This window comes from Carcharhinus amblyrhynchos, chromosome 25 (genome assembly GCF_965287045.1).
Source record: "Carcharhinus amblyrhynchos chromosome 25, sCarAmb.v2.hapA, whole genome shotgun sequence".
NCBI lineage: Eukaryota > Metazoa > Chordata > Chondrichthyes > Carcharhiniformes > Carcharhinidae > Carcharhinus > Carcharhinus amblyrhynchos.
In genome coordinates, this window is record NC_137348.1 from 24,335,879 (window position 1) to 24,361,711 (window position 25,833).

A 25,833-nucleotide genomic window follows, 5' to 3' on the forward strand; every position below is an offset into this window, starting at 1 on the left:
CCTGTGTTTCTGTCAACAAAAAGTGCGGAGATGGCCCGGAACGGTTGTAATAAACGCTGAGTAACTTGTGGCCTTCCAAAGGAGAGGTCAACGAGCATGACCCTCAAACTCTACAGCAAAATTGGACAATGGAGGTCACCTGATAGCAGTCATGGCTCCATGGGTATGTCACCTCTGAATCAAAGGTTCCAGATAGAATGACCAACCATCCCAGATTCTCAGCCCTATAATGTGGTTTTTCGTAAGTTCATAAGATATAGCAGCAGAATTAGACCATTTGGCCTATCAAGTCCACTCGCTCATGGCTGATATGTTTTTCATTCCCATTTTCCTGCCTTCTTCCCTTAACCCTTCAGCCCATTACTAATTAAAAATCTGTCTAACTCCTCCTTAAATTTACGTATTGTCCCAGCATCCACCACACTTTGGAGTAGCAAATTCCACAAATTCACAACCCTTCGTTCTACCTCTTGACATTATGGATATAGTAGATATTGTCAGTGCAGACTTGATGGGCTGAAGGGCCTTTTCTGCCCTCTATGACCTCCTGGCTCAGGCCTTTCCGGGACCTGCTGTATCCCAGCTCTCTTTCATTTCAGCAAGCTTTGTGATTATGCTGCAGGTTGGTGATTTGCTTATCAGGGTGTCCAGTGGGTGTTAATTCCACCACCAATCCCGCGGTCTTGCTGCTTTCTCGGAGCCCCACCCGCCTGCTTCCACAGTCTCACCGTATATTCTTGGTCTTGTGCTAATGCAGAGTACTTACTGAATCCGCTAAGGTAAGAAAACACTAAGGATGGAACCTTATGGCCTTCACGCTGGCAGGATTTTCCCATCCCGTTGCAATGAACAGAGATTTAGCTGTGTGGCATGAGCAGCCAATAAGATCGTACTCTAATTTTATTGGAACATCTCTAATGGTGACCACACCTTGTCCAAAGGGTTGTACAAGACAGAACCAGATGATGAGATGTTGCATCCCCTCCAGTGATGATGTATAGTGAATCACACTAGCATTTCACACTGTTAGAATTAACCTCCTTTACTACACCTCCACCCGATGTCTGATTCTCCTTGTTATACTCCATCTCCCCCATATGTTTACCTTGATCTCCCTGACTTTGCTGGGGGGGAGAATTGACAGATGCCACTGGTTCACCAATTTCATTGTCATCAGGATTGGTAGATTAATGCAACATATCTGGTCTGTTAGATTTGATTGATGACTGCTTCATCTGTGTAGGAGACTGCTTCTATGTGGCAACTAATACACGTCTACTCCCTCTCAACTGAACCAGTCTGTGTTTGGATGAGGTAGGACCATGGATGCAAGACTTGTCCCTACCAAGCTTGTTCTCAGATACAAACTGGCTCTAATGGTTTGATTTGACTTGCTTCATTATTGTCACATGTATTGGGAACAATGAAAAGTATTGTTTCTTGCGTGCCTGTACAGATAAAGCATACCGTTCATAAAGCACACGGAGGAGAAGGAAAGGAGGGAGCACAGAATGTAATGTTACAGTCATAGCTAGGGTGTAGAGAAAGATCAGCTTTCTATATGGTAGATCCATTCAAAAGTCTGATAGTAGCAGGGAAGAAGCTGTTCTTGAGTCAGTTGGTCGACCCATGCTGGACGCAATGGGCTTGAGGAAGAGTTCTTGGAATGCTGCCGGGATAGTTTCCTTGAACAGTGTGTGTTGGAGCCGACGAGGGAGCGAGCTATCTTGGATCTGGTGTTATGTAATGAGGCAGGTAGAATTAGGGACCTTGTGGTGAAGGATCCTCTTGGGAAGAGTGATCATAGTATGGTGGAATTTCTGATGCAGATGGAGGAGGAGAAAGTGGGTTCCCGGACCTGTGTCCTTTGTTTGAACAGAGGGGAGTATGATAGGATGAGAGAGGAATTGGCGAATGTTGATTGGGGGACCACATTGGAAGGTAGGTCTGCTGAGGAGCAGTGGAGGATCTTTAAGGAGATCTTTCTTGGTGCTCAGCAGAAATTTATTCCGATGGTTAGAAAGGATCGTAGGAGGAGAGATAATCAGCTGTGGATAACGAAGGAGGTAAAGGAGAGTATTAAATTAAAAGCGGATACGTTTAGAGTAGCTAAGAGTAGTGGGCGAGAAGAGGATTAGGAGAGGTTTAAATATCAACAAAGGATGACGAAGAAGTTGATAAAGAAGGGCTGGATAAACTATGAAGCTGGACTAGCGCTAAATATGAAAAAGGATAGTAAGAGTTTTTATAAAAAGGAAGAGTCTGACTAGGGTGAATGTTGGACCCTTGTAGGATGAGAGGGGGGACTTAGTGGTAGGGGATGGGGAAATGGCTGAGGCCTTGAATAACTTTTTTGTTTCTGTCTTCACGGAGGAGGACGTGAATAGTTTGCCGGGTGTTAGCGATGGAAAGATGGTAGGAATGGAGGGCCTGAATGACATTATTGTTACTAGAGAGGCAGTGCTCGACAGACTGGAGGGACTGATTGTGGACAATTCCCCAGGACCGGATGGAATGCATCCAAGGGTTCTGAAAGAAATGGCGGAGGTGATAGTGGATGCCTTGATGATTATTTTCCAAACCTCGCTGGATTCCGGGGAAGTGCCGGATGATTGGAAAACGGCTAATGTTACGCCGTTGTTTAAGAAGGGTAGCAGGGAATTATAGGCCGGTTAGTTTAACGTCAGTTGTAGGTAAAATGCTCGAATCCATGATCAAGGAGAAAATAGCGAGGCATCTTGAGGAGAATTGTTTGACAGAGCACACGCAACACGGTTTCGTTAAGGGGAAGTCGTGTCTGACAAATTTATTGGAGTTCTATAAGGATGTGTCTAGGGCGGTGGATAGAGGAGAGCCGGTAGATGTGGTGTTTCTTGATTTTCAGAAGGCGTTTGATAAGGTGCCGCACAAGAGGTTGTTACAGAAGGTTAGGGGGCATGGAGTTGGGGGTAGGGTGTTAGCGTGGATAGGGGATTGGCTGTCAAATAGGAGGCAGAGAGTGGGGGTCAATGGGTGCTATTCGGATTGGCGGTTGGTGACTAGTGGAGTGCCCCAGGGGTCGGTGCTGGGGCCTCAGCTATTTACCATTTATATAGATGATCTGGAGGAGGGAACCGAGTGTATGGTGTCGAAATTTGCTGATGACACCAAGATTGGTGGAACGGCAAATTGTGCGGAGGATGTGGAAAGTCTGCAGAAGGATCTAGATAGGCTGGGCGAATGGGCCAGGAACTGGCAAATGGAATTTAATGTTGGTAAGTGTGAAGTTGTCCACTTTGGTAGGAATAATGGTAGGAAGGACTATTGCTTACATGGCGAAAAACTGCAGCATGCAACAGTGCAGAGGGACCTCGGGGTCCTTGTGCATGAGTCACAAAAACCCAGCCTGCAGGTGCAGCAGGTGGTCAGGAAGGCAAATGGGATGCTGGCCTTCATAGCGAGGGGGATTGAATATAAAAATAGGGAGGTCTTGCTGCGGCTGTATAGGGCATTGGTGAGGCCACAGCTGGAGTACTGTGTGCAGTTTTGGTCGCCACACTCATGCAAGGATATTTTGGCCTTGGAGGGAGTGCAGAGGAGGTTTACTAGGCTGATACCGGAGTTGAGGGGGTTGAACTACAAGGAGAGGCTGAATAAACTAGGCTTGTACTCGTTAGAGTTTAGAAGAATGAGGGGAGGTCTCATTGAGACGTATAAGATGATGAATGGGATGGATAGGATAGAGGTGGAGAGGCTCTTCCCGCTCAGGAAGGACAGTAGGACTAGGGGGCACAGCCTCAAGATAAAGGGGGGGCGGTTTAGAACAGAGTTGAGGAGGAACTTCTTCACTCAAAGGGTGGTGAATCTCTGGAATTCTCTGCCCGTTGAAGTGGTGGAGGCTGCCTCGCTAAATATTTTTAAGACGCGGGTTGATGGGTTTTTGATAAGCGAGGGGATTAAGGGTTATGTGGAGAGGGTGGGAATGTGGAACTGAGCCACGACAGATCAGCCATGATCTTATTGAATGGCAGGGCAGGCTCGAAGGGCTAGATGGCCTACTCCTGCTCCTATTTCTTATGTTCTTATGGTACATGACCGCAGACTTGTGTGTCTTTTTCCCGATGGAAGAAGGTGAAAGAGAATATGTCTGGGGTGCATGGGATCCTTGATTATTCTGTGGATGCTTTTCCAAGGCAGCGGGGCGTGTAGACAGAGCCACTGGAATGGGAGGCTGGTTTGCCTGATGGACTGGGCTATGTTCACAATCCAATGTAGTTTCTTGCGATCTGGGTCAGATCAGAAGTTGTGATACATCCAGAAAGGATGCTTTCTATGCTGCATCTGTAAAAGTTGATGAGAGTCGTAACGGACATACTGAATTTTATTAGCCTCCTGAGGAAAGTAGAGGCAATGGTGGGCTTTCTTAATTAAAGGTCAGCGTGGAAAGACCAGAACGGGTTGTTGGAAACTTTAAGCTGTGGACCATTTCCACTTCATCTGGCAGGTTGTGTGCTTTGTAATGTTTGTCACAGTTCCATGTCAATGGAACAATAGGTGTTAACAGATACATTGGCTTGAGGATGTAGCGTGATGTGCAATGGTGTCTTCAGCTTTCCAGGTTCAGTGAACAGCTGTGGATATTCAGCTGTGTCATTTTTAGACTAACCTTGTCTATCCTCTGCTCAGCAAATCTGATGCAAACTGATTCAAGCTTTCCCGCTTGGGAATGAACAGGCCTGTTTCAGTATCACATTGAATGTTTCAATGATTTTTCTCTCTCTACATTGCAGGGTTGTATCCAGTTGTCCTATCACCCTGAGTTCTATATGTCCTGGCTCAGGTAGTTTGACATATGATGGTTGAAGAGAGTTATTCTCCAACCGCGGTGCAGCATCAGAAGGATCCAAAGCAGTTGTCTAATTAAACTGTCTCTTGTTATCCTTTATTAAGATATCAGCACTCCAAGGGCAGGATTTTCTGGCCATGTTCATCCTGAAACCATAAAATCCTGCCTGAGGTTATTAGAACCTTTCCATGTTCTGCCCCTCGCCTGCTCCGATTCCCATGGTGGACGGAGTGGTAGATTTCCAGCCCAAAATGTTTCTTTATTTATTCTTTGGATGTGGGCACTGCTGGCTAGTCCAACATGTATTTCCCATATCATGCGTTGTTGCATCAGAGAATCCCTACACTGCAGACGGAGGCCATTCAGCCCATTGAGTCTGCACCAACAGTCCCGCCTATTCCTGTAATCCCACCTATCCCTGGAACCCCATCACTCTGTGTTATATGTCTCATTAGTATATCACATGAATGTCTTATACTGCCTCTCCAACACCCCTCCACGCTGAGGTCTTCCTTATTATTTAGCTCAGAGTTGATCACACTGGTTCCAAGTTCAAGTCCTACATCAGGCTTTGAGTGTAAAAATCTACGTTGACACTCCAGAGAAGCACTGAGGGAGTGCTGCACCATCGGAGGATCAGCGGTGCCTTATTTTAATTACGTTTGCTCAAGTGTATGTATAAAAACCATTACACCATTTCAGGGATTGACCTGAAATTTAGCATGGCCAGATGGATAAATCCCCACCCGCAGGTGTTCCGACCAATATGTATCTCTCATATAACAGCTCATGGGAATAAACATCACGTGGTTACTAGCCTATCACTATTTGTGAGAGTTTGCTTTACACAATTTGGCTGTCGTGTTTAAGTTTAGTTTATTTATTAATCACAAGTAGGTTTTCATTAACACTGCAACAAAGTTATTCTGAAAATCCCCTAGCCATCACACTCCGGTGCCTGTTTGGGCACACTGAGAGAGTATTTATCAAACCAGCATGTCTTTCAGATGTTGGGAGGAAACTGGAGCACCCGGAGGAAACCCATGCAGATACGGGGAGAATGTGCAAATTCCACACAGACAATGACCCAAACCGGGAATTGAACCCAGGTCCCTGGTGCTGTGAGGCAGCATTGCTAACCACTATGCCACCGTGTTGCCCCAAATATCCAAAGAGGGTTTGGTGGTATGTCATTGAACAACCTTTCCCACATTTGCTATGACCAATTAAAGTTGTGGCCAGGGAAGGTTGGAAAAAAGTTGTGTGCGCGCAGACTCAATGCCTGAATGGTATCTTGTTCCTCTCATACTACATTTCTGCTTAGGCTAAGTGCAATCGGGTAGATCTAAGTGAGATTTGGAAATGCTTTGTCAGCAGATAACAAATTCAGCCAAGGCTGCAATTGGGTATCCTTTAGTGTTGCTGTTTTAAAATACGTAATGAATGTTTAACAACTATTATTGGTGGAAAACTATAGAAACCATTCAAAGTTAAACTGAATTCTCATGTGGAGAAGCATGGATTAATAAGGAATGTATAGCATAGCTAAAGTGATGAAGTTACAGAAAGAGTTGATGAAGACACTGTAGTAAATGTTGTATGTATAGACTTTCAAAACACATTTGATGAAGTATCGTGTGAGAGATTTATTTGGAAAACAGAAACACACGGGATCAAAGGGACGGTGATAACACGGGTCCATAATAGACAAAGGGATAGGAGGCTGAACGGATATTTTTGTGACCAGAGGAAATATGGAGAGGGATCTGTAAAGTTTATTTATTAGTATCACGAGTCGGCTTGCATTTAAGCTGCAATGAAGTTACTGTGAAAACCCCCTAGTCACCACACTCCGGTGCCTGCTCGGGCACACTGAGGGAGAATTTAGCACGACTTAATGCACCTAACCAGCACGTCTTTCAGAGTGTTTTGTTGAAGGTTTAAAAAAAGCTTCATGTTTTAGATGTGAGGCCAAAGTTGAGGTTTGTGGTGATTCTTAACTGAAAATCTGACATGTGGGATTGGTGCAGGTCAAAGGGTCAGGGTATGAGCTTGCTGAACTATTGCTGCTGCTGCTTTTGGTTCACTTGCATATCTCAGCCTATCCATAGAATATTCCCCATCCAGAGAGGGTGGCTTTGACAGTTTATTCCAGCAGGAGGCCTGCTGGGGATTGTGGCAGTGCAGAGATGTGAAATTATGGGTGATTTCCTATTCAGACATTATGCTGTTGTGATGCCTGGTCTCAGAGTGAGGCTTCTGCCGGATCCTGCTGTACTGGTATTGGTTATGGAACACGTCTGTGAGGAAAGCCTTCACAGCCTTCTGTACATTAACAGCAAGACTTTATTATCTACTCGTAACAATACACATGTATACACTCTGGGTCACAGGCGTGGAGCCATCTCCATCTCTAGGTCTTAACATCTCTCGGCCAACACTATACCAATGCTAGGCCTGGGTCATGTGCCTCCTCACATCACCAGAGCATCCAGAGGAAACCCACACAGACATGGGGAGAACGAGCAGACTGCACACAGACAGAGACCCAAGCCGGGAATTGAACCCAGGTCCCTGATAGTGTGAGGCATCAGTGCTAACCACTGTGCCACCGTGTCCCAAATAGTACAAGGGACTGAGTACAGTAGCACCCACGCAGTGATGCACCAATCCCACGTGTCAGATTTTCAGTTAAGAATCACCACAAACGCCAGCTTTTGCCTCACATCTAAAACATGATGCTTTTATTAAACCTTCAACAAGTGCAGTATAACCCAAAAGGCAAGGTATCACACTCAGCCTTTGCAAATGTAAGTTTTTAGTTGCTGTCTATAAATAATCCACTGTGGTGCTTTTATTTAAAAGGTCATGTCCTTTTTTGGGGTTGGCCTGGAGGGGAGGGAGTGGTTGTGTGGGGGTGGGGTGGGGTGGGGGGGATTGTACGTGGGGGTGGGGTGGGGGGGATTTACGTGGGGGTGGGGTGGGGGGATTTATGTGGGGGTGGGGCAGGGGGTGATTTGTGTGGGGGTGGGGCGGGGGGATTGTGTGTGGGGGTGGGGCAGGGGGGATTGTGTGTGGGGGTGGGGCAGGGGGGATTGTGTGTGGGGGTGGGGTGGGGTGGGGCGGGGGGGATTGGGCGTGGGGGCGGGGCGGGGGGGATTGGGCGTGGGGGCGGGGCGGGGCTGGGGGGATTGGGCGTGGGGGCGGGGCTGGGGGGATTGGGCGTGGGGGCGGGGCTGGGGGATTGGGGGTGGGGCTTCTTTTTCCTCTGTACTTTTTCAAATATTTAAAAAATCGTTAACTTCCTCTGGTTTGCAGAATCACTGAGCTCCTGTAGACAGTGACTGAGGTTTGTGCTCAATTCCACAGGCCTCAAATCTGCCTCAGGACCTTAGCCGAATGGCCTCTCTTTGTGTGAAGCTGTGTGAGCACCAATCAGTCCAGTCAATCTCGACCTCGCTGAGGCACTGAAGTGTGGTGTCTAGGGGATTTTCACAGTGTTTACCACTGCTGCCTCACAGTGCCAGGGACCTGAGTTAGATTCCCAGCTTGGGTCTGTCTGTGTGTGTGTGTGTGTGTGTGTGTGTGTGGAGTTTGCACATTCTCCCCATGTCTGCATGGGTTTCCTCTGGGTGCTCTGGATCCCTCCCACAATCTAAAAGACGTGCTGGTTGGGTGCATTGGCTATGCTAAATTGTCCTTCGGTGTATCTGGGCAGGCACTGGAGTGTGGTGAACGTTCTGATTTTCACAGTAACTTCATTGCAGTGTGAATGTAAGCCTACTTGTGAGTAATAAATAAACTTTAACTTTTCTTCACTTTCTAAGGCGAGCCTCCCTTATGGTGATCAGGCAGAGTTTCCCTATTCTCCCGTTCAGTGATACTGAGGACAATTGCCATGTTTGCACAGTTTTAGGTTGGATTTTGCTATCTCGTAAGTGACCTACATTGCTGTGCTTAATTCTGACTTTGCTGTGACTCATCTTGTTTTTCCCATCTCACCATAAAGCTGATACTGAGATCAGTTCCAAGATTATGTGCACGTGCAGTTCAGTGCTGCACTTGTCCTAATTACCTTCTACAACCGCTGCCACACTCCATTTCTGGCTTGTTCCCGTGTGCCCTTGGCCAGACGGTGATTATTCTGAGGAAGAATACCATCATTGCACTCATTGAAACCATGGGCAGGATTTTTCCAGCCACCCTCACCCCAAAGGCGGAAAATCCTGCCTGAGATCAGTGGACCTTTGCATGGTCCGTGTCCTGGGTGAGGTGGGAAAATTCCATCCATGCATGTCCTTGCTGCCAAGCGTAAAATCACTTGGTAAAAAGATGCTCTTCTCCAACCTAACCCCAAGCCTTTCAAAAAGGCCCAAAGAGAGAGAACCTGTTCCGCTCTGAAACTCCGAGCCTCTATGGTATCAATTTCGGGTCTTTATACAATAGCTGCTTTTAATACCCCGATATGGGGAAGTTGAATCATTACCACATGAGGCTCAGTACACATTGCAAATGAGCTCCTGGAGAACGTCTGCTTCTCAATGCTTGAACAAACACTCAGAAAGCAGACTTCTTTCAACCACAGGTCTGCAGAGCTCCCCATCCTTGGACTCATGGCTCAGGAAGGGACACAGTTGATTAGTTTGTGCTCCTCGTCTGCCAACACCGCCAGTTGCTTTTCACATACAATGTACCTTACTCACCCAATGCGCTGTCCTATAACCTGCCCGTTAAATCCTGCAGTGGGCTCTTCTGAATCAACATCCTGGAATTCCCTCCCTAATAGCATTGTGGGTCCACCCACAGCACGTGGACCGCGGTGTTTCAAGAAGGTAGCTCGTCACTGTTTGAGCCTCTAGGGTGCAGTTCACTAAAGAAGACACGAGTTCTGCTTCTTCATAAACTACCTTTATTTCTTTGATCCGGCTCCACATACAATTCTCCATCAACACCCAGTGCCACCTGTGGCCCCTGTATATATCAGTGGCTTCTATTGAATAACTAACATCAAATTAGGACTTAGTTAGAAGGTCTATCAACTCATTCCTAACAACCACCACCTTCTCAAGGGCAGCTAGGGATGGGCAATAAATGCTGGCTGGTTAGCAATGTCCCACAAATCAATAAAAAAAAGATATGTGTTGGGGAGAGAGAAAATGAGTGACAGAATATTCTGCTGGAGTGTCCCTCCAGTAGGTTACTTAGAAACCCAGAGGAGGAACCAAGATCGCTAGGGTACTTCTAAACAGCTTTTACATATGGATGGGGATTGATATTCATTTTGTGTATGAGTAAAACCCTGAAGACAAGGGGAAGGAACACTACAGAAATGCGCCATTCCCTCTTTTCTTATATTCCTTTCATGCTTTTGGCCAAATTTCCTTCCATATTATCAGAAATTGCAAAGTTGCCGCGCCTATCCCTTCAGAATGCTGGGATCTTTAAATGTAGCTGCGGTATCAGACGTCCCACCGACAATAAATGAGCTTCTAGAGTCAGGCATCTTCTGTCCAGGAGCCCACTCACAGTACATTCATGGGACTGGCCCTGGAAATACGAATCCCAACATAGCTGGGTGCTGTTTTGGCACCGGCCAACCTCTCAGCCAAGCCTACACCCAACAATGTAATTTTGGTTAATGAATTTGAATGGGCCAGAGCTTTAATTCTGTACAATTTATGCAGAAACATAGAAGCTAAAAACAGGAGTAGGCAATTTGGCCCTTCAAGCTTGCTCCGCCATTCATTTTGATCATGGATGATCAATGAATCCAATATCCTGACCTCCCCTTCCTTCCATATCCCTTCAGCCCCAAGAGCTGTATCTCATTTCTTCTTGAAATCACACAATGTTTTGGCCTCAACTACACTCTGTGGTAGTGAATTCCATACGTTCATCACTCTGTGGGTGAAGAAATTTCTCCTCACCTCAGTTCTGAAAGGTTTACCCCTTATCCTCAAACAATGACCCCTAGTTCTGGACTCGCCCACCATCGGGGACATTCTTTCTGAATCTACCCCGTCTAACCCTGTTAGAATTTTATATGTTTCTGTGAGATACCCTCTCTTCTAAACTCTAACGAATAAAATCCGAACAGACTCAGTCTCTAACTTGTTAAAAGCAGTGTAGAAAATCAGTTTCACCTGGTGTGAGTTAAGTGTTGGGAAGAAACACACAGGGCACACGGAGATTGTTCTGCAATTGAGAAATGCTGATGGATGAGGTTGTGGTAAAATGTTGCAATTGTGTGCACTATTTGAATTAGGTCAGTGCAACTTGTGGGCCAAAGGGCCTGTTTGTGCTGCAGTTTTTCTATGTTACAAATGATGGTGGATCAGTTGAAATAAACTCCAAAGAATGACAATGTGGTGTGCTCTGATTCACAAGAAGAGTTCCAGTTGCATGTTGTGTGCATGTTGTACTCTGGAGCTAGGGATCGTGATATTAGAGTTTTTTTTCCATCATATGGCTGCCCAAGAATCTCCCCCTTTCTTACCACCCGGCTTGGGGAAGAATTTAAAGGTTGATCCTCAATCTGTTTGCACCAAGTGATACTGACCTGTCATTGCTGATAAGAAATAAACTTGACTGAATCAGATTAAATTTAATGAGGCATCAACCACAGTGAGAGACACAAATGATGAAAAACTACTGAGTCACAACTTTTGATGGCACAAAAACATGCAAGGAATTGGTTAGAACAGTACTTTAAACAATTGAGATTTCATTTAAGCAACGAAGACTTGCATTTACGTAGTGCTTTTCCGGACCACTGGAAGTCTTGTGGCGCAGTTGTAGTATCTCGACCTCTGAGCCAGAAGCTCCAAGTTTGAGTCCCACTCCAGGATCGATGGCCAAGGAAGGTGCGTTCCTAACACGGGCAAACAAGCTGAGTGTCAACCTGCAAATCCTCACTAATAACTGGTAGTCAGAGCAGGAGAGACTCGTGGTCCGCCACACTTGATGTGGAGGGTGCCCCCGTAAGCTATAAGCCCTTGGCGACAGACTAGTGACCTGTTCCAGGAATTACTCACTATGGAAACAGACAAAAGTCTGCCTTTGCGCCTCACCAGGTATGGGAAAAGAATTGAAAAATTTCATGATCGCCAGACGTTTCAAAGTGCTTTACAGCCAATGAAATATTTAATTGCTGTTAGAATGGGAGGCACAATGGCACAGTCGTTAGCACTGCTGCCTCACAGCGCCAGGGACCTGGGTTCAAATCCCTGGTTGGGTCACTCTCCGTGTGGAGTTTGAAAGTTCTCCGGGTGCTCTGGTTTCGTTCCACAGTCCAAAGATGTGCGGGTTAGGTTGATTGGCCATGCTAAATTGCCCCTTAGTGTCATGGGGACTAGCTAGGGTAAATGTTTGGAGTTATGAGGATAGGGTACGGGTGGGATTCTAGTCAGTACAGTCTCAATGGGCCAAATGGCCTCATTCCGCACTGTAGGGATTCTATGAATGCAGAAAAAGCAGCAACCAATCTGCATGAAGCAATTTCTCACAAGCAGCAATGTGATAATGGCCAAATAAGAATGCTTGATGCTGTGGCAATGGACGGCATGGTGGCACAGTCGTTAACATTGCTGCCTCACAGTGCCAGGGGCCCCGGTTCAATTCCAGCCTCGGGTCACTGTCTGTGTGGAGTTTGCACGTTCTCTTTGTCTACGTGGGTTTCCTCCAGGTGCTCTGGTTTCCTCCCACAGTTCAAAGGTGTGCTGTTTGCTGCATTGGCCATGCTAAATTCTCCCTCAGTACCCAAACAGGCGCCTGAGTGTGGCGACTAGGGGATTTTCACAGTAGCTTCATTGCAGTATTAATGTAAGCCCACTTGTGACACTAAGAAATAAACTTTCAATAATCTGTTTTAGTGATGTTGATTGAGGGATGAATATTGGCCAGGACACTGGCGATAACCCCCCACCTTTCTTCAAGATTGCCACGGGATCTTTTACACCTACTGTATGCAGACATGGTTGAACATTTCATCTTAAAGATGGAAGGTGTAACAGTGCAGCACTGTAGTGCGTGTCAGCCTTGACTTTTGTGCTCTAGTGTTGGCACGGGACTTGAACCAAGAATCTTGTTGCAAGATCTGGGCTACTCTTTAACTTCACTGTAAGACTCAGATCAGTTTGAATTGTTGGGCTGACTTGGCAGAACTGATGTAAAAGGGACTTTCACTTTCACTTTCAAGCACGTGGAGTACAGATACACTGTCACCAGCTTCACAGCATGTTAATCATGACAGATGTGATTTTATGGCCTCGCTCGTCCTGAAACCATAAACACCCGCTCAAGGTCAATGCACCTTCCTTTGGTCCGCTCTTCACCCTCTCCGATTCCCGGTAAAATTCCAGTTGTTAAATACAAAAATGCAATGCTTAATAAAGGCAGTGGAAGCAGTCAGTTTCCTTTGGAAGTCTGGCTTGTGACCTGTGGCCGACTGCAGCACTGTTACTTGAGGTGTTCTGTAGTCTAACTTTTTTCTTGCTGTGAGGGGCCTTGTTGCTGAGCGTTGCTGCTTAGTAACCCTTCCCAGTGGTGTTTCTGAACTCTGATCCAAGCAACATGTGGTCAGTCCCTGATTGCTAAGTGTTGTGTGATTAGTGTTTTAGTGTGATTGGTTTCTTACCAATGTCATTTTCTGCCTATCTCCTGACCAGTCCCCTGAGGTACCCCAGGAGAATATTCCCGATGTAGGGGAGGTCCAGAACTAGGGCTCACAGTCTCAGAATAAGGGGCCTCACATCACCAGGTTAAAGTCCAACAGGTTTATTTTGAATCAAAAGCTTTCATCTCGCCTGATGAAGGAGCAGTGCTCTGAAAGCTCGTGATTCCAAATAAACCTGTTGGACTTTAACCTGAGACTTCTTACTGTGCCCACCCCAGTCCAACGCCGGCATCTCCACATTAAGAATAAGGAGTAAGCCATTTAGGACTGAGATTAGGAAGAACTTCTTCACTTAGAGTTGTGAACCCGTGGAATTTTCTACCACAGAAAGCTGTTGGGGCCAGTTCATTTGATGTGTTCAAAAGGGAGCTGGACTTGGCCCTTGTGGCTAGAGGGATCAAGGGGAATGGAGAGAAAGCAGGCTTGGGATACTGAAAGTGCATGATCAACCATGATCATATTGAATGGTGGTGCAGGCGCGAAGGGCTGAATGGCCTACTCCTGCACCTATTTTCTATGTAGCAGTCATTGTGTGAACATCCCTGTGATTGTAGCCTTTCTATTATTTCATTCGATTTGATGGGGTTCTATAAAGGTAATGAGGCATCTGTAGATAGTTTCTGCATCTGCTTGTATGAGATAAGAAAGTTTGTGGTGTTGTGGTTTTGGGCTGATTGTCCCAGGTGCCTTATTGATGTATAGGTATCAGTATTGTGTGTCTCACAGAACTCTCATCAAGGCAGCTGCTAACCGGTGCTTTAGTTGGAAGAACTGCTTGCTGGTGAATGTTTTTATGCTGATTGCTAGTGATTCGGACAAAGTTGATTGAAAGAGTACAAGGTGGTACACAGCCTTAAACTAATACAGAAATTACAGAGTTATTTCAACACAAAATATATTCCAAGCATGTACAGAAATCAGTACCTAAAGCTGAGGTAGCAAAATACAATTGTGAGAAACCTGTATGATTTTTTTTCCTTGTAAAGTTTATTTACTGGTGTCACAAGTCAGCTGCCATTAACACTGCAATGAAGTTACTGTGCAAATCCCCTAGTCGCCACACTCCAGCACCTGTTCGGGTACACTAAGGGAGAATTTAGCATGGCCGATGCACCTAACCAGCGCACCTTTTGGACTGTGGGAGGAAACCGGAGCACCCAGAGGAAACCCACGCAGACACAGAGAATGTGCAAACTCCGCACAGGCAGTGACTCGAGGCTGGAACTGAACCCGGGTCCCTGCTGTGAGGCAGCAGTGCTAACCACTGGACCCCGTGCCACCCGCTGTTATTAAACATGACCCTTCCTACAACCTCTCAGCTTGAGGATGAAAATCCTTGAATATTTTATTCCTGACATAATAATTCTTTCACCAAATTCCTCGCCGCAATATTTTGTCTTTTGGTTTGAACCAGAATCTCGGTTCCCAGCCTCACTACGCTCAGATGACTTGGTGTGAGTTGTTACACAATAACTCTCTTTCCAAAGATAAAGGTATGGCAGCACAGCAGAGGGGTGATTCTGAATTCAAGTCATTGAGATCCTGAGGGGTATTGACAGGCGGATGTGGAGAGGATGTTTCCTTTGGTGGGAGAATCTAGAACTCGGGGCACTGTTTAAAAATACACAGTTAAGACAGAAGTGAGGAGCAATGTTTTCTCAGAGGATTGAGAATCTCTGGAACTCTCTTCCTTAAAAGGCAGTGGAAGCAGAATGTTTGAATATTCTTAAGGCAGAGTTAAATATTTTGTCGATTACCAAGTATGTGAAAGGTTCTCTGGGGGGATAGGAACGTGTGGCTGAAGTTACAATCGGATCAGCTGTGATCTTATTGAATAGCGGAGCAGGCTTGAGGGGCCAAGTGGTTTACTTCTGCTCCTAATTCTCATGTTCGTAAATTAAACCCACAAGCCAAACTGCTTGGTATCTTACCAAAGGGTTTTGACAAAGGACTCAAAACGCCAGCTCTTTTTTCCCCTGACAGTTGCTGCCAGACCTGCTGAGATTTTCCACCATTTTCTCTTTTGGTTCCATACTATCTTGTCTACAGACTTTGGGGCTGTCTCACAAACTCTGCTGTTTAATTAAGAATGATGCCATGAAAGTTGGCCAGGCAGTTTTTGCCCTGAACGTCCTGCACGATCAGTTTAAATTTGTGGAAGGCCACTTCATCTTCTGCAAATCAGCAAGACTCGCCTCAAATACACGGCCTTTCAAGCCTCCTGAGATGTTCCTTGTGCCCTGGTAACCAAGGTTTTGTTTATGTTTCTAATGTTAAATATTGCTGGAGCTTTAACATCATACCAATCCTCCTTGGAGAAGGGGTCCACAATCTTCTTCTTGGCCCCTTTCTTGCCTCCTTTGGTCATCCTCTTGCTTTTACCCACTGCCATGTTGCTCCAAGAGCTGGGAAGAACAATTAAGATTGACGCAGGAGAGTTACCCCCCAACCCAATATTCATTATTCCTGATTGCATTTGCTACTCACAGAGGCAAGAGTGTGACAGACCGAGGCAAGATTCAATAAATGTGGGGAATCAGCCCAAACTTGCAGATGTCACTCTCTTTTGTAACTGGTGCAGCCTGCTCCTGCAGCACTTAGGCAGAGAGGTTGAAAAAAGAATGGATTGTACACTGGCCAGCCATTGACATGTTTCCCAGTGCTGGAGGTGGATATGACAGAGCAGGTGGAGGAATTCAAAAAATGCAACCAGTAAACATTGTCCAAGAATTTAGGAGTAAACCCTTACGAAACACACCCTCCGTGCCAAAAATAACAGAGTGTTCGATTTCCATCTCCCTCACATTGTTGAGAAGAAAATAAGAAGAGGTCAATGTGACAGATCACCTCAAACTAAAACTGCACAGTTACTGATCAGAAGGAGTAATTTTGCATTCACCCCCACCCCCCCATTATTAATTGAATCTGGTTACTACTTAGATGTTGCTATGTTAGGCCAATCACAAAGCAATTGGTGGAAACTATTATAAGAAAGATTGTGTAGAGCTGTTATTGGAATTGGTGCATCCACCATCGTATAGAGATCTGCTGTGAGATCAAAAAATACCCATCTCCACTAAGGATTCAGAATTGGATTTATAGGTGTAGCTACTTCCTGTGTTAGAAAGATTTATTGACAGGAGGCAGCACTGCCTCAGACTGCCAGGGACCCAGGTTCAAATCCGGACTCGGGTTACTGTCTGTGCGGAGACTGCACATACTCCCCATTCCTGCGCGGGTTTCTTCCCACAGTCCAGAAGATGTGTGGGTCAGGTTGATTGGCCACACTAAATTGACCCTAGTGTCAGGGAGATTAGCGGGGTAAATATGTGGGGTTACGGGAATAGGGCCTAGGTGGGATTGGGGTCGGTGCAGACTCGATGGGCCAAGTGGCCTCCTTCTGGACTGTAGGGTTTCAATGATTTCTGCTTCTATGATTTCGAATAAACTACGTCCTTGAATTTATTTGCTACGTAAACATCAAGGCACCAACCTTGCACTGCACCGTAGGGATTCTGCACGGTAGCGATTCTGTGATATCATGTTTGTCCCCTCCTCTGGATTTCCCAAAGTGCTTTACAGCCAATGGATTACCTGTGGATTGCAGCTGCTGTTAAGCAGTTAGCTTAAGCACTGTGGCCAATTTGCAGTCAGAGGAATAACCAGTGTATCTGTTTTTGGTGGTGTTCATCATGAAGTGAAGATTAGCCTGGACACTGTTCTCTCTCCAGCATTTCCTTGATAGAGCAAAGAGAACCACCCAAAACAGACACACGGGACCTTAATTGAAAATCTTATTCAGAACACAGGTGGAGTGAATTTAGGAATGCTAGCAGGGTCAGGGATCCAATACTGGCGTGATTTGAAAACCGTCAGCCTGGAGATTGTCTTTGGATTCCGATACCTCCGGGACAATTTTCAAAGTGTTGATGGGTGAGGAAGTGGAGGAGGGTGTGGGGTTGCGGAGGACACGGGCCCGAAGGGAATTAGTCATCTGATTCAGTCTTGGGCGGGATTTTCTGACCCCACCTGCCACCACAATCATCCAGTCATCGGACCTTTGGCTGGGCCTTTGATTCTCCCACAGTGAATCCCTCCGCAATGGGAATGTAAATTCCCACACTTAGTCTCATTCTGTGTTTGCATTGAGCACACAACAATTCTGACACCTTATCAAGCCCTGCCACAATTTAAGACTTTTATCATCTATCTGACATTTAATAAATGAACCTATGAAGAATGTGAGCAAGATTAAAATTGGTAATTAGGGATAATTAACTTCTTATGCATGATTGGTGCCTTGATGTTCACACAGCAAATAAATTCAAGGACTTATTTTATTAGAAATCATAGAAGCAGAAATCATAGAATCCCTACAGTGCAGAAGGAGGCCATTCGGCCCATCAAATCTGCACTGACAACAGTGCCACCCAGGCCTTATCCCCATAATCAGATGTATTTACCTGACTAATCCCTTTAACCTACACATCCCAAGACACTAAGGGGCAATTTAGCATGGCCAATCCACCTAACTCGCACATCTTTGGAATGTGGGAGGAAACTGGAGCACCAGAAGGAAACCCACGCAGACACGAGGAGAACACGCAAACTCCACACAGACAGTGACCCAAGCCGGGGTCACTGAGGCAGCAGTGCTCATCACTGTGCCGCATGACAGGGTGACACTGTTAGATTGTTTTAAATGCGCTGCCTTGTAGCAGTGTTGTGAGTTTTTCAAGAATACTCTCGACACGGCAGCAGCAATCAAAGTCTGTGATGATGTGGGGTAAGAGTTTCTGGCAGCGCTCACGCTAAGACCAGAAAATTCCGTCTGTGACCAACGGACCTTTGCATGGTCTGCCCCCCCCCAGCCCCACCCACTACCATTCCCTTGGTGGGCAGGATGGGAAAATTCCATCCGTTGTGTCAAAGAGTTGTTAAAAAATGCTGACTACAGTGCAAAGTCTGAAAACAGAACGTTGTACCAGAGCTGAAGTTTATCAATATGCAGCACGGTGGCACTGCTGGCTTCGCTTCTGGTCCCGGGTCACTGCCAGTATGGAGTTTGCACATTCTCCCCATGTCTGCATGGGTTTCCTCTTGGTGCTCTGTTTTCCTCCCACACTCCAAAGATGTGTGGGTTAGGTGGATTGGCCATGCTAAATTGCCCCTTAGTGTCAGGGAATTAATGAGGTAAACAGGCGTGGTTATGGAGGTATGGTCTGGGTGGGGTTGTTGTTGAGGCTCGATGGGCCAAATGGCCTCCTTCTGCTCTGTAGGGATTTTATGATTCTTAGTCAATGTTGGATGTGTGATACCCAGTAGGGGATTGCAGAGCACAGTCTGTCAGTTGTATAAGTAAGATGACACTATGATAAGACCAGCGCTGTGGTATGCTGAGTACCTTGGGTATGGACCAAATCAAACGCCAACAAGGGAGAACCAAAAACTGTTATGGAGGTCACACCAAATAGGGTTGTGATAACAACTGGCATAATCAGGAGTTGCTGCAAAAAAGAAACAACTACGTCATTGTTTGCTTTGCAAGCCATCATGGTGCATTTCTGCTACAACTCATCTTGATGGGAGGAGTTTTACAAGAGCATACAAAAGCATCAACATCCCAGGTACCTCAGTAGTGGAATGGACCCCAGTAACTACAGCAGAAGGAATGTGGGGGAATACCGTGAAACTGTCTACAAAATTCCCAAACTTAAATCGGAATACTATCCGAGTTCAAAATGTTTCAATGGTGTACAGAACTGTTTCTTAACCTGGGCATGTCTGAACCAGGCAAGCAAGCCATTAAGAGTTGGAAATGCATTAGCTAAACTCATCCAGAGTAAAGAAAAAATAACATAAAGATCCAAAAAAGCTGGAACAAGCTTGGAAGACCAGTTCAGGGTCAGATTAAAATTTCATATCCATTGGCTAGAACTTATGTCATTCTGCAAAAGCCAAAGAAATCCACAGGTCATTTTGTTGGTGGAAAAAGGGTCTTTACTGTGACTTCTCTTAAGTGGAGCTGGCAGAGACTGTTACTGAGTTGGTGATTGCATCCACTCCAATGGAAACATTTCAGAAAGATCTGGACAAATTCAAAAGCTGCAGCATTGAAGAGTGTACCTAAAGACAGACAAAGGTACAGTGATCATTGCAGATTGACAAAGCTTCTAGGTCTTATGTACAACCTCAACCATTGGCACAATTAGAAGAATACCCACACAGAGATCCAAGACAGTGACTGCAAGATTAGGTGCAAATATGGTAATATGATTGTCGCATCAGATTTGTTTAGTAGATAGACTAATCCACTGAAGACACCAGATTTATCCTCAGATCTAGAGGTTGATTTGACTGATACTGAACTTGAAGACGTTCTACAGATTGACTTGATGCATTTTGCACAACTCAAAAATCAGCAACTACGAGAAGTGGCAGTGGAAGATTCCACGCTAGAGGAATTCTATATAAGGGAGGCAATGGTCTAGTGGTACCATCGCTAGACTATTAATCCAGAAATTCAGCTAATGTTCTGGGGACCCGGGTTCAAATCCCGTCATGGCAGATGGTGGAATTTGAATTCAATAAAAAAAATCTAGAATTAAGAATCTATTAATGACCATGAAATCATTGTCGATTGTCAGAAAAGCCTATCTGGTTCGCTATGTCCTTTAGGGAAGGAATTCAGCCGTTCTTACCTGGTCAGGCCTACATGTGACTTCAGAGCCACAGCAATGTGGTTGACTCTCAATTGCCCCCCAAGGGTAACTAGGGATGGGTAATAAATGCTGGTCAGCCAATGACGCCCCTGTCCCAACGATGAATAAAAAAATTTCTGCAAAACTAGTTGATGAACATGTGAGATCCTCTTGGCCCTTTCAGAGTCAAGGCAAGCTGGTCATCATACTGGAGATACCCACCTGAGGGGGAAAAGGTTCAGGGGCATGGATACTACACAAAAGTTAACCCATATTTAAAATACCTACCTGTGATGCAGCCTAATCACTCCAACATCAAATGACAAACATTAATCTTAATTGTGTTTTCACACCGACATCCTCGGCAAAAGGTTTGTGGTGGAAACTAGAGGAAGATATTGTCCAGTGCATTGTCGAGTTGCAGTGTGTTTTTTTTTATTAGTGTCACAAATAGGCTTACTTTAACTTAACTGTAATGAAGTTACTGTGAAAGTCTCCTAGTCGCCACACTCTGTGCCTGTTCGGGTACACTGAGGGAGAATTTGGCATGGTCACTGCACCTAGACAGCACATCTTTGGTACTGTGGGAGCAAACTAGAGCACCTGGAGGAAACCCATGCAGACACGAGGAGAACGTGCAGACTCTGCAGAGATAGTGACCCAAGCCGGGAATTGAACCTGACTCCCTGGCGCTGTGAGGCAGCACTGTGCCACCGAACTGCATTGTCTCTTGATAAAGAATCTTTGCCATCTGACAACTATGTTATCACTCACACATGGGTGTAGGCCAAACAGGAAAGGCTCACAAGAAAGAGATGCTTTTAGGCAGATAGCACAATGCATTAAAAAGCATCTGAGGCATGGCTAGAGAATATGCCAGTCAGCAGAAAGAACAACTTTTACCACATCCCTCATCCTGGGTCCAATCACCTTTAAAAAAAAACGGTGAAAGATCTGTACATGTCATAAGAATGCTCTGCAACAGGGTAAGACTGTGAGCATTGATCTGACGCAAACTAACTGCCCCTGGATCACAATCCTGGAACCACCTTCCAAGCAACACTGAAGTTCGACATGGACTGCAGTGCTGCAAGAAGATGCCTCGCCACCACTTTCACAAGGGCAGTTTGAGTTGGGGAATAAATGCTAACCCTGTCAGCAACGCCCATATCCTGTGAACAAATAAATATTTTAAAAAATTAACCTACAAATAATGTGTTAACCAATCCCTTATGCCTGGTGGTGCTTTCTTGTCAATGTACTAAGTAAGCTTGAGGACTTACTTGGTGAGAACCCAGCAGTGAGAAGGAGAGTACTTCCCTGCACTGTAAAGAAATTCCAGGCCTCACCCACCCAGGCTTTCCTGCCTCTTCCTTCCTCCCACTCCACCCTTCCCCACCACTCACCAACACTGATCCCCTTCCCAGAGACTGTTCTCCCTAGTCTGCCACATCCAAGCAGCTCGATTTGAACTGTTGGCCATTGCCTCCTTGTCGCTTTGGTTGCATAGACAGCAAGCAATTTCCAACTGATGCCCAGCGCATGCAGTCAGATCCTCTGCATGCTCTCCGAGAGTTGGGTGGTGGACGCAGAGGGGTAAGCAGGTGGATGTTGGCTTAGTTTCACCCCTATCCCCGAGACAAAAAAGCAACCACAAAGCCAAATTCATAGAAACATAAAAAACAGAAGCATAGAAAATAGAAACAAAGAATCTGGAAGCAGGAGTAGGCCTTTCGGCCCTTCGAGTCTGCTCCACCACTCATTTTGATCATGGCTGATCATCAAATTCAATATCCTGATTCCCCCTTTTGCCCCCATATCCCTTGATCCACAAGAGCAATAACCAATTTCTTCCCGAAATCACAGGTACAGCGCTGAGTAAAACCTACTGTGGTGCATCCGAAAGAATTAACTGCCCGATCGCATATACCTCAGCTAAACAACTGTCACCTGCTATCAAAAGATTAGCATGTGGCTTAGGGTCAGTAGCAGGCAAGTTACAACAATCTGGCTTGGTGCAGTTAATGCTCTCGTTAAAGGGATTATTGTTATCCAAAGTTTTCAGTCAAGACAAAGGTTCCAGTTGATAGAGTAAATTGTGGGGCTGCAGTTTTTCAATGCAAATGTGGAGAGTTATTTTAAGACTGCTTTAGTCATTGTTCAGACAATTGCACAGTGAAAACAATTCAAGAGATCATTTGTTATTTAAATCTAACCGCAATAGTAATAAAAACAGAAGGTGCTGTGTAAAGTCAGCTGGCATGGCAGTGTCTGTGGAGAGAGAAACAGAGTTAATGGATGGCATTTTACAGTCCCACGTGCCACGGGACTTCCTGTCCCGCTCACAATGATCCCCACAACCGGCAGGACTGGAAAATCCAGCCAAAGTTTAGAGTCCAATTCTCCTTCGGAACTGGAAAATATGTGGGGTGATTTTGCGCTTGTGACTGCCACGAGTGGCAGTGTCGGTGTGGGCACAAAATCACGTGAGAATTGGAAAAAGAGATGCTTGCTGGCGAGATCTCATTTTCCGATTTCGACCACCCCTCGCTGGGGACATAGCGTGGTTCCCACTGCAGGAACCTCATAACCTCACTGTATATGTTTTCATCATTGAACTGAAATGCAGCTAAAAGGCTTTGCTGCCCTCCACCCCCCCCCACCCCCCCCCCCACCCCCCCCAACCCCCTGTGTTGAGTCATGTCAGCGAGATTTACAGCACATGTTTAAAAACATGAAACAGTTGAGGGGAAGGTGCTAAGGGCCACACTGGTAAGTATAGGCCCCGGGGGGAAGGGACACACCTGGGTGATGCATTGACAATGTGGCATTGCAGGGTTGGGTCCTCTGGGAAGCTCCAGTGGGGGTGTTATGTGTGTGTGGAGGGATGGGGTTGCCCAGCTGCAGATGGGGAGATTCCCCTTATCCGTGGGGAGGAGGGGTTGACCCAGGGAAGTTTTGCACGGTGCTTGAGGGGAGGGATGTGGGTTTGGGGGCTGGGGAACAGTGTAGATCCTCCGATGTCTGTGGAGCCAGCATTGCCAGCTTGAGCAGGTCCCACCAGCGCGATGATGAAAACCACAAAAAACATTTCTACACAAAGAGCACTAGAGATTCTGGAGGGCTACACACTGGAGAGCTACACCTTGGTTTTCCTGTCCCGCCTCAATCAGCACTCTGTGCACAGAGTGCAAAATTCCGCCTGCAGTGTGTTACATCTATGCAGGCAGTAGATATACCCGTGGCTTATCACACAGGGTTTCCTTCTGATCCACTGTTCACTAAGCTGGATTACGGAATCGTAGAATAGAATCCCTACAGTGCAGAAGGAGGCCATTCAGCCCATTGAGTCTGTACTGACCATAATCCCACTCAGGCCCGTTCCCGTAACCCCAGACATTTACCCTGCTGATCTCCCTGACACTAAGGGGCAATTTAGCACGGCCTGTCAACGAACCCGGACATCTTTGGAGTGTGGGAGGAAACTGGAGCACCCGGAGGAAGCCCACACAGACATGGGGAGAAAGTGCAAATTCCACACTGACAACAAAATGCTGCTGTTAAAGAAATTGTGCATTTAGACAACAGGGATGCTCTTTTATTTCAATGTGAACCAAATACAAAATGATTGATTTGCTAGCACCTAAATTAGTGGATGATGGATGAACTACAACTTGATATATTAACCATCTCCTACCAAGATAACTAATAGTAATGTATCTTCTCTCCACAGCACGGTCAAATTTGATTTCGAGTCCCCCAACCTATAACTCTGACTATCATTACCTTTCCTGGGAGGGATATGCCAACGTTAGTTATTTCACTCGACTCCTGCCACCTGTACCAAAGGACTGCCCGACCCCCTCTGGAACACTAGGTAAGAACAGTCATGTAAGTTCAACCACTTCACTCATTTAATCCTCACTCTGCCAAATAGATATCACTGCCTTAGGCCAACTGGAGGAGCCCACACCCTCCGCCTGTGAGAGTGGCAGCGTGCGCCCAAAATTTGGAGAGCGGAATTCGCGCCATTGAGTTTCCGAGTTCCGGTCGTATGGGCCCATTGCAGGTGGAGTGGCTTGAAACACAACTCCAGGTACCTGCACCCACTGGTGCCTGTTCTGGTTGAGTTTGACCTGCTATAACACAGATAGGGGGAGCGTAGGTGGAAGTGTTGACATTTAAGATGGTGATGAATGTGGGTAGGCATGGGGCTTGGGTGGGGGCTGGAGTCTGAGGAGCATGGCAGCTACTGGGGGAACATGGTGATTGTGGGAAGGAGGGAAGGGAACCTGGTGCCTGGTGTTAGCATCGGCCAAGGTAGTCAAATGAGGGTTAGGGTTGGGGTGTGAAGGGTGTCTGAGGGGAGCCCATAGAGAGACTGGGAGTGTTCATTTACCCTGGCTGAGTGAAGAAGGATAAGAAGTTTCACAGCACAAGGTTAAAGTCCAACAAGTTTACTTAGCAGCAGAAGCTTTCAGAGTCTCGCTCCTTCTTCAGGTGAGTGAGGAGTTGTACAGGGCATTTACAGACACAAACTCAATTTACAAAATAATGGTTAGAATGCGAGTCTTTACAGGTCATCAAGTCTTAAAGGTACAGACAATGTGAGTGGAGAGAGGGTTAAGCACAGGTTAAAGAGATGTGTATTGTCTCCAGCCAGAACTGTTACTGAGATTTTACAAGCCTAGGCAAGTCGTGGGGGTTCCTGGTAGTGTGACATGAACCCAAGATCCCGGTTGAGGCTGTTCTCATGTGTGCGGAAACCACACAGTTTCTGCTCAGCGATTCTGGGTTGTTGTGTGTTGTGGAGGCCATCTTGGAGAATGCTTACCCAAAGATCAGAGGCTGAATGCCTGAAAGGGAACACTCCTGCTTGGATATTTGTCAAACGGGGTTCATTCATCCATTGTCGTTGCGCCTGCAAGGTCTCCCCAATGTACCAAGCCTCGGGACATCCTTTCCTGCAGCGTATCAGGTAGACAACGTTGGCCGAGTTGCAAGAGTATGTACCGTGTACCTGGTGGATGGTGTTCTCATGTGAGATGATGGCATCTGTGTCGATGATCTGGCATGTCTCGCGGAGGTTGCTGTGGCAGGGTTGTGTGGTGTCGTGGTTACTGTTCTCCTGAAGGCTGGGTAGTTTGCTGCGGACAATGGTCTGTTAGACAATGTGTGGTTGTTTGAAGGCAAGAAATGGGGGTGTGGGAATCGGCGAGATGTTTGTCTTCATCAATGACATGTTGAAGGCTCCAGAGAAGATTTCGTAGCTTCTCTGCTCTGGGGAAGTAGTGGACGCCGAAGGGTACTGTGCCCACTGTATCCTGTGTTTGTCTTCTGAGGAGGTTCGTGCGGTTTCTTGCTGTTGCATGTTGGAACTGTCGATCAATGAATCGAGCGCCGTATCCTGTTCTTATGAGGGCGTCTTTCAGCATCTGTAGGTGTCTGTTGTGATCCTCTTCATCTGATCAGGGGGTCCGATGTATACAGAGAGCTTGTCTGTAGGGCTGCCAGATAAACCTGTTGGATTTTAACCTGGTGTTGTGAGGCTTACTTACCCCAGTCCAATGCCAGCATCTCCACATCATGAGTGAAGATCATTCATCTTCTGAAACTGCTGCCTTGCCCTGTTC

The 25,833-nt window shown here is 46.2% G+C and overlaps 1 protein-coding gene and 1 pseudogene across 1 annotated transcript in view; one reads left to right on the forward strand and one right to left on the reverse strand.

Moving 5' to 3' along the window:
* LOC145358389 (prostaglandin G/H synthase 1-like) overlaps nt 1–25,833 on the forward strand; it is a 107,995-nt gene that overhangs the window by 40,386 nt on the left and 41,776 nt on the right. The window contains exon 5 of the mRNA XM_080212418.1: nt 23,934–24,077. Coding sequence (XP_080068544.1) covers nt 23,934–24,077 — 144 coding nt within the window. The remainder of the gene's footprint in view (nt 1–23,933; nt 24,078–25,833) is intronic.
* On the reverse strand, nt 15,712–15,891 carry LOC145358090 (small ribosomal subunit protein eS1 pseudogene; annotated as a pseudogene).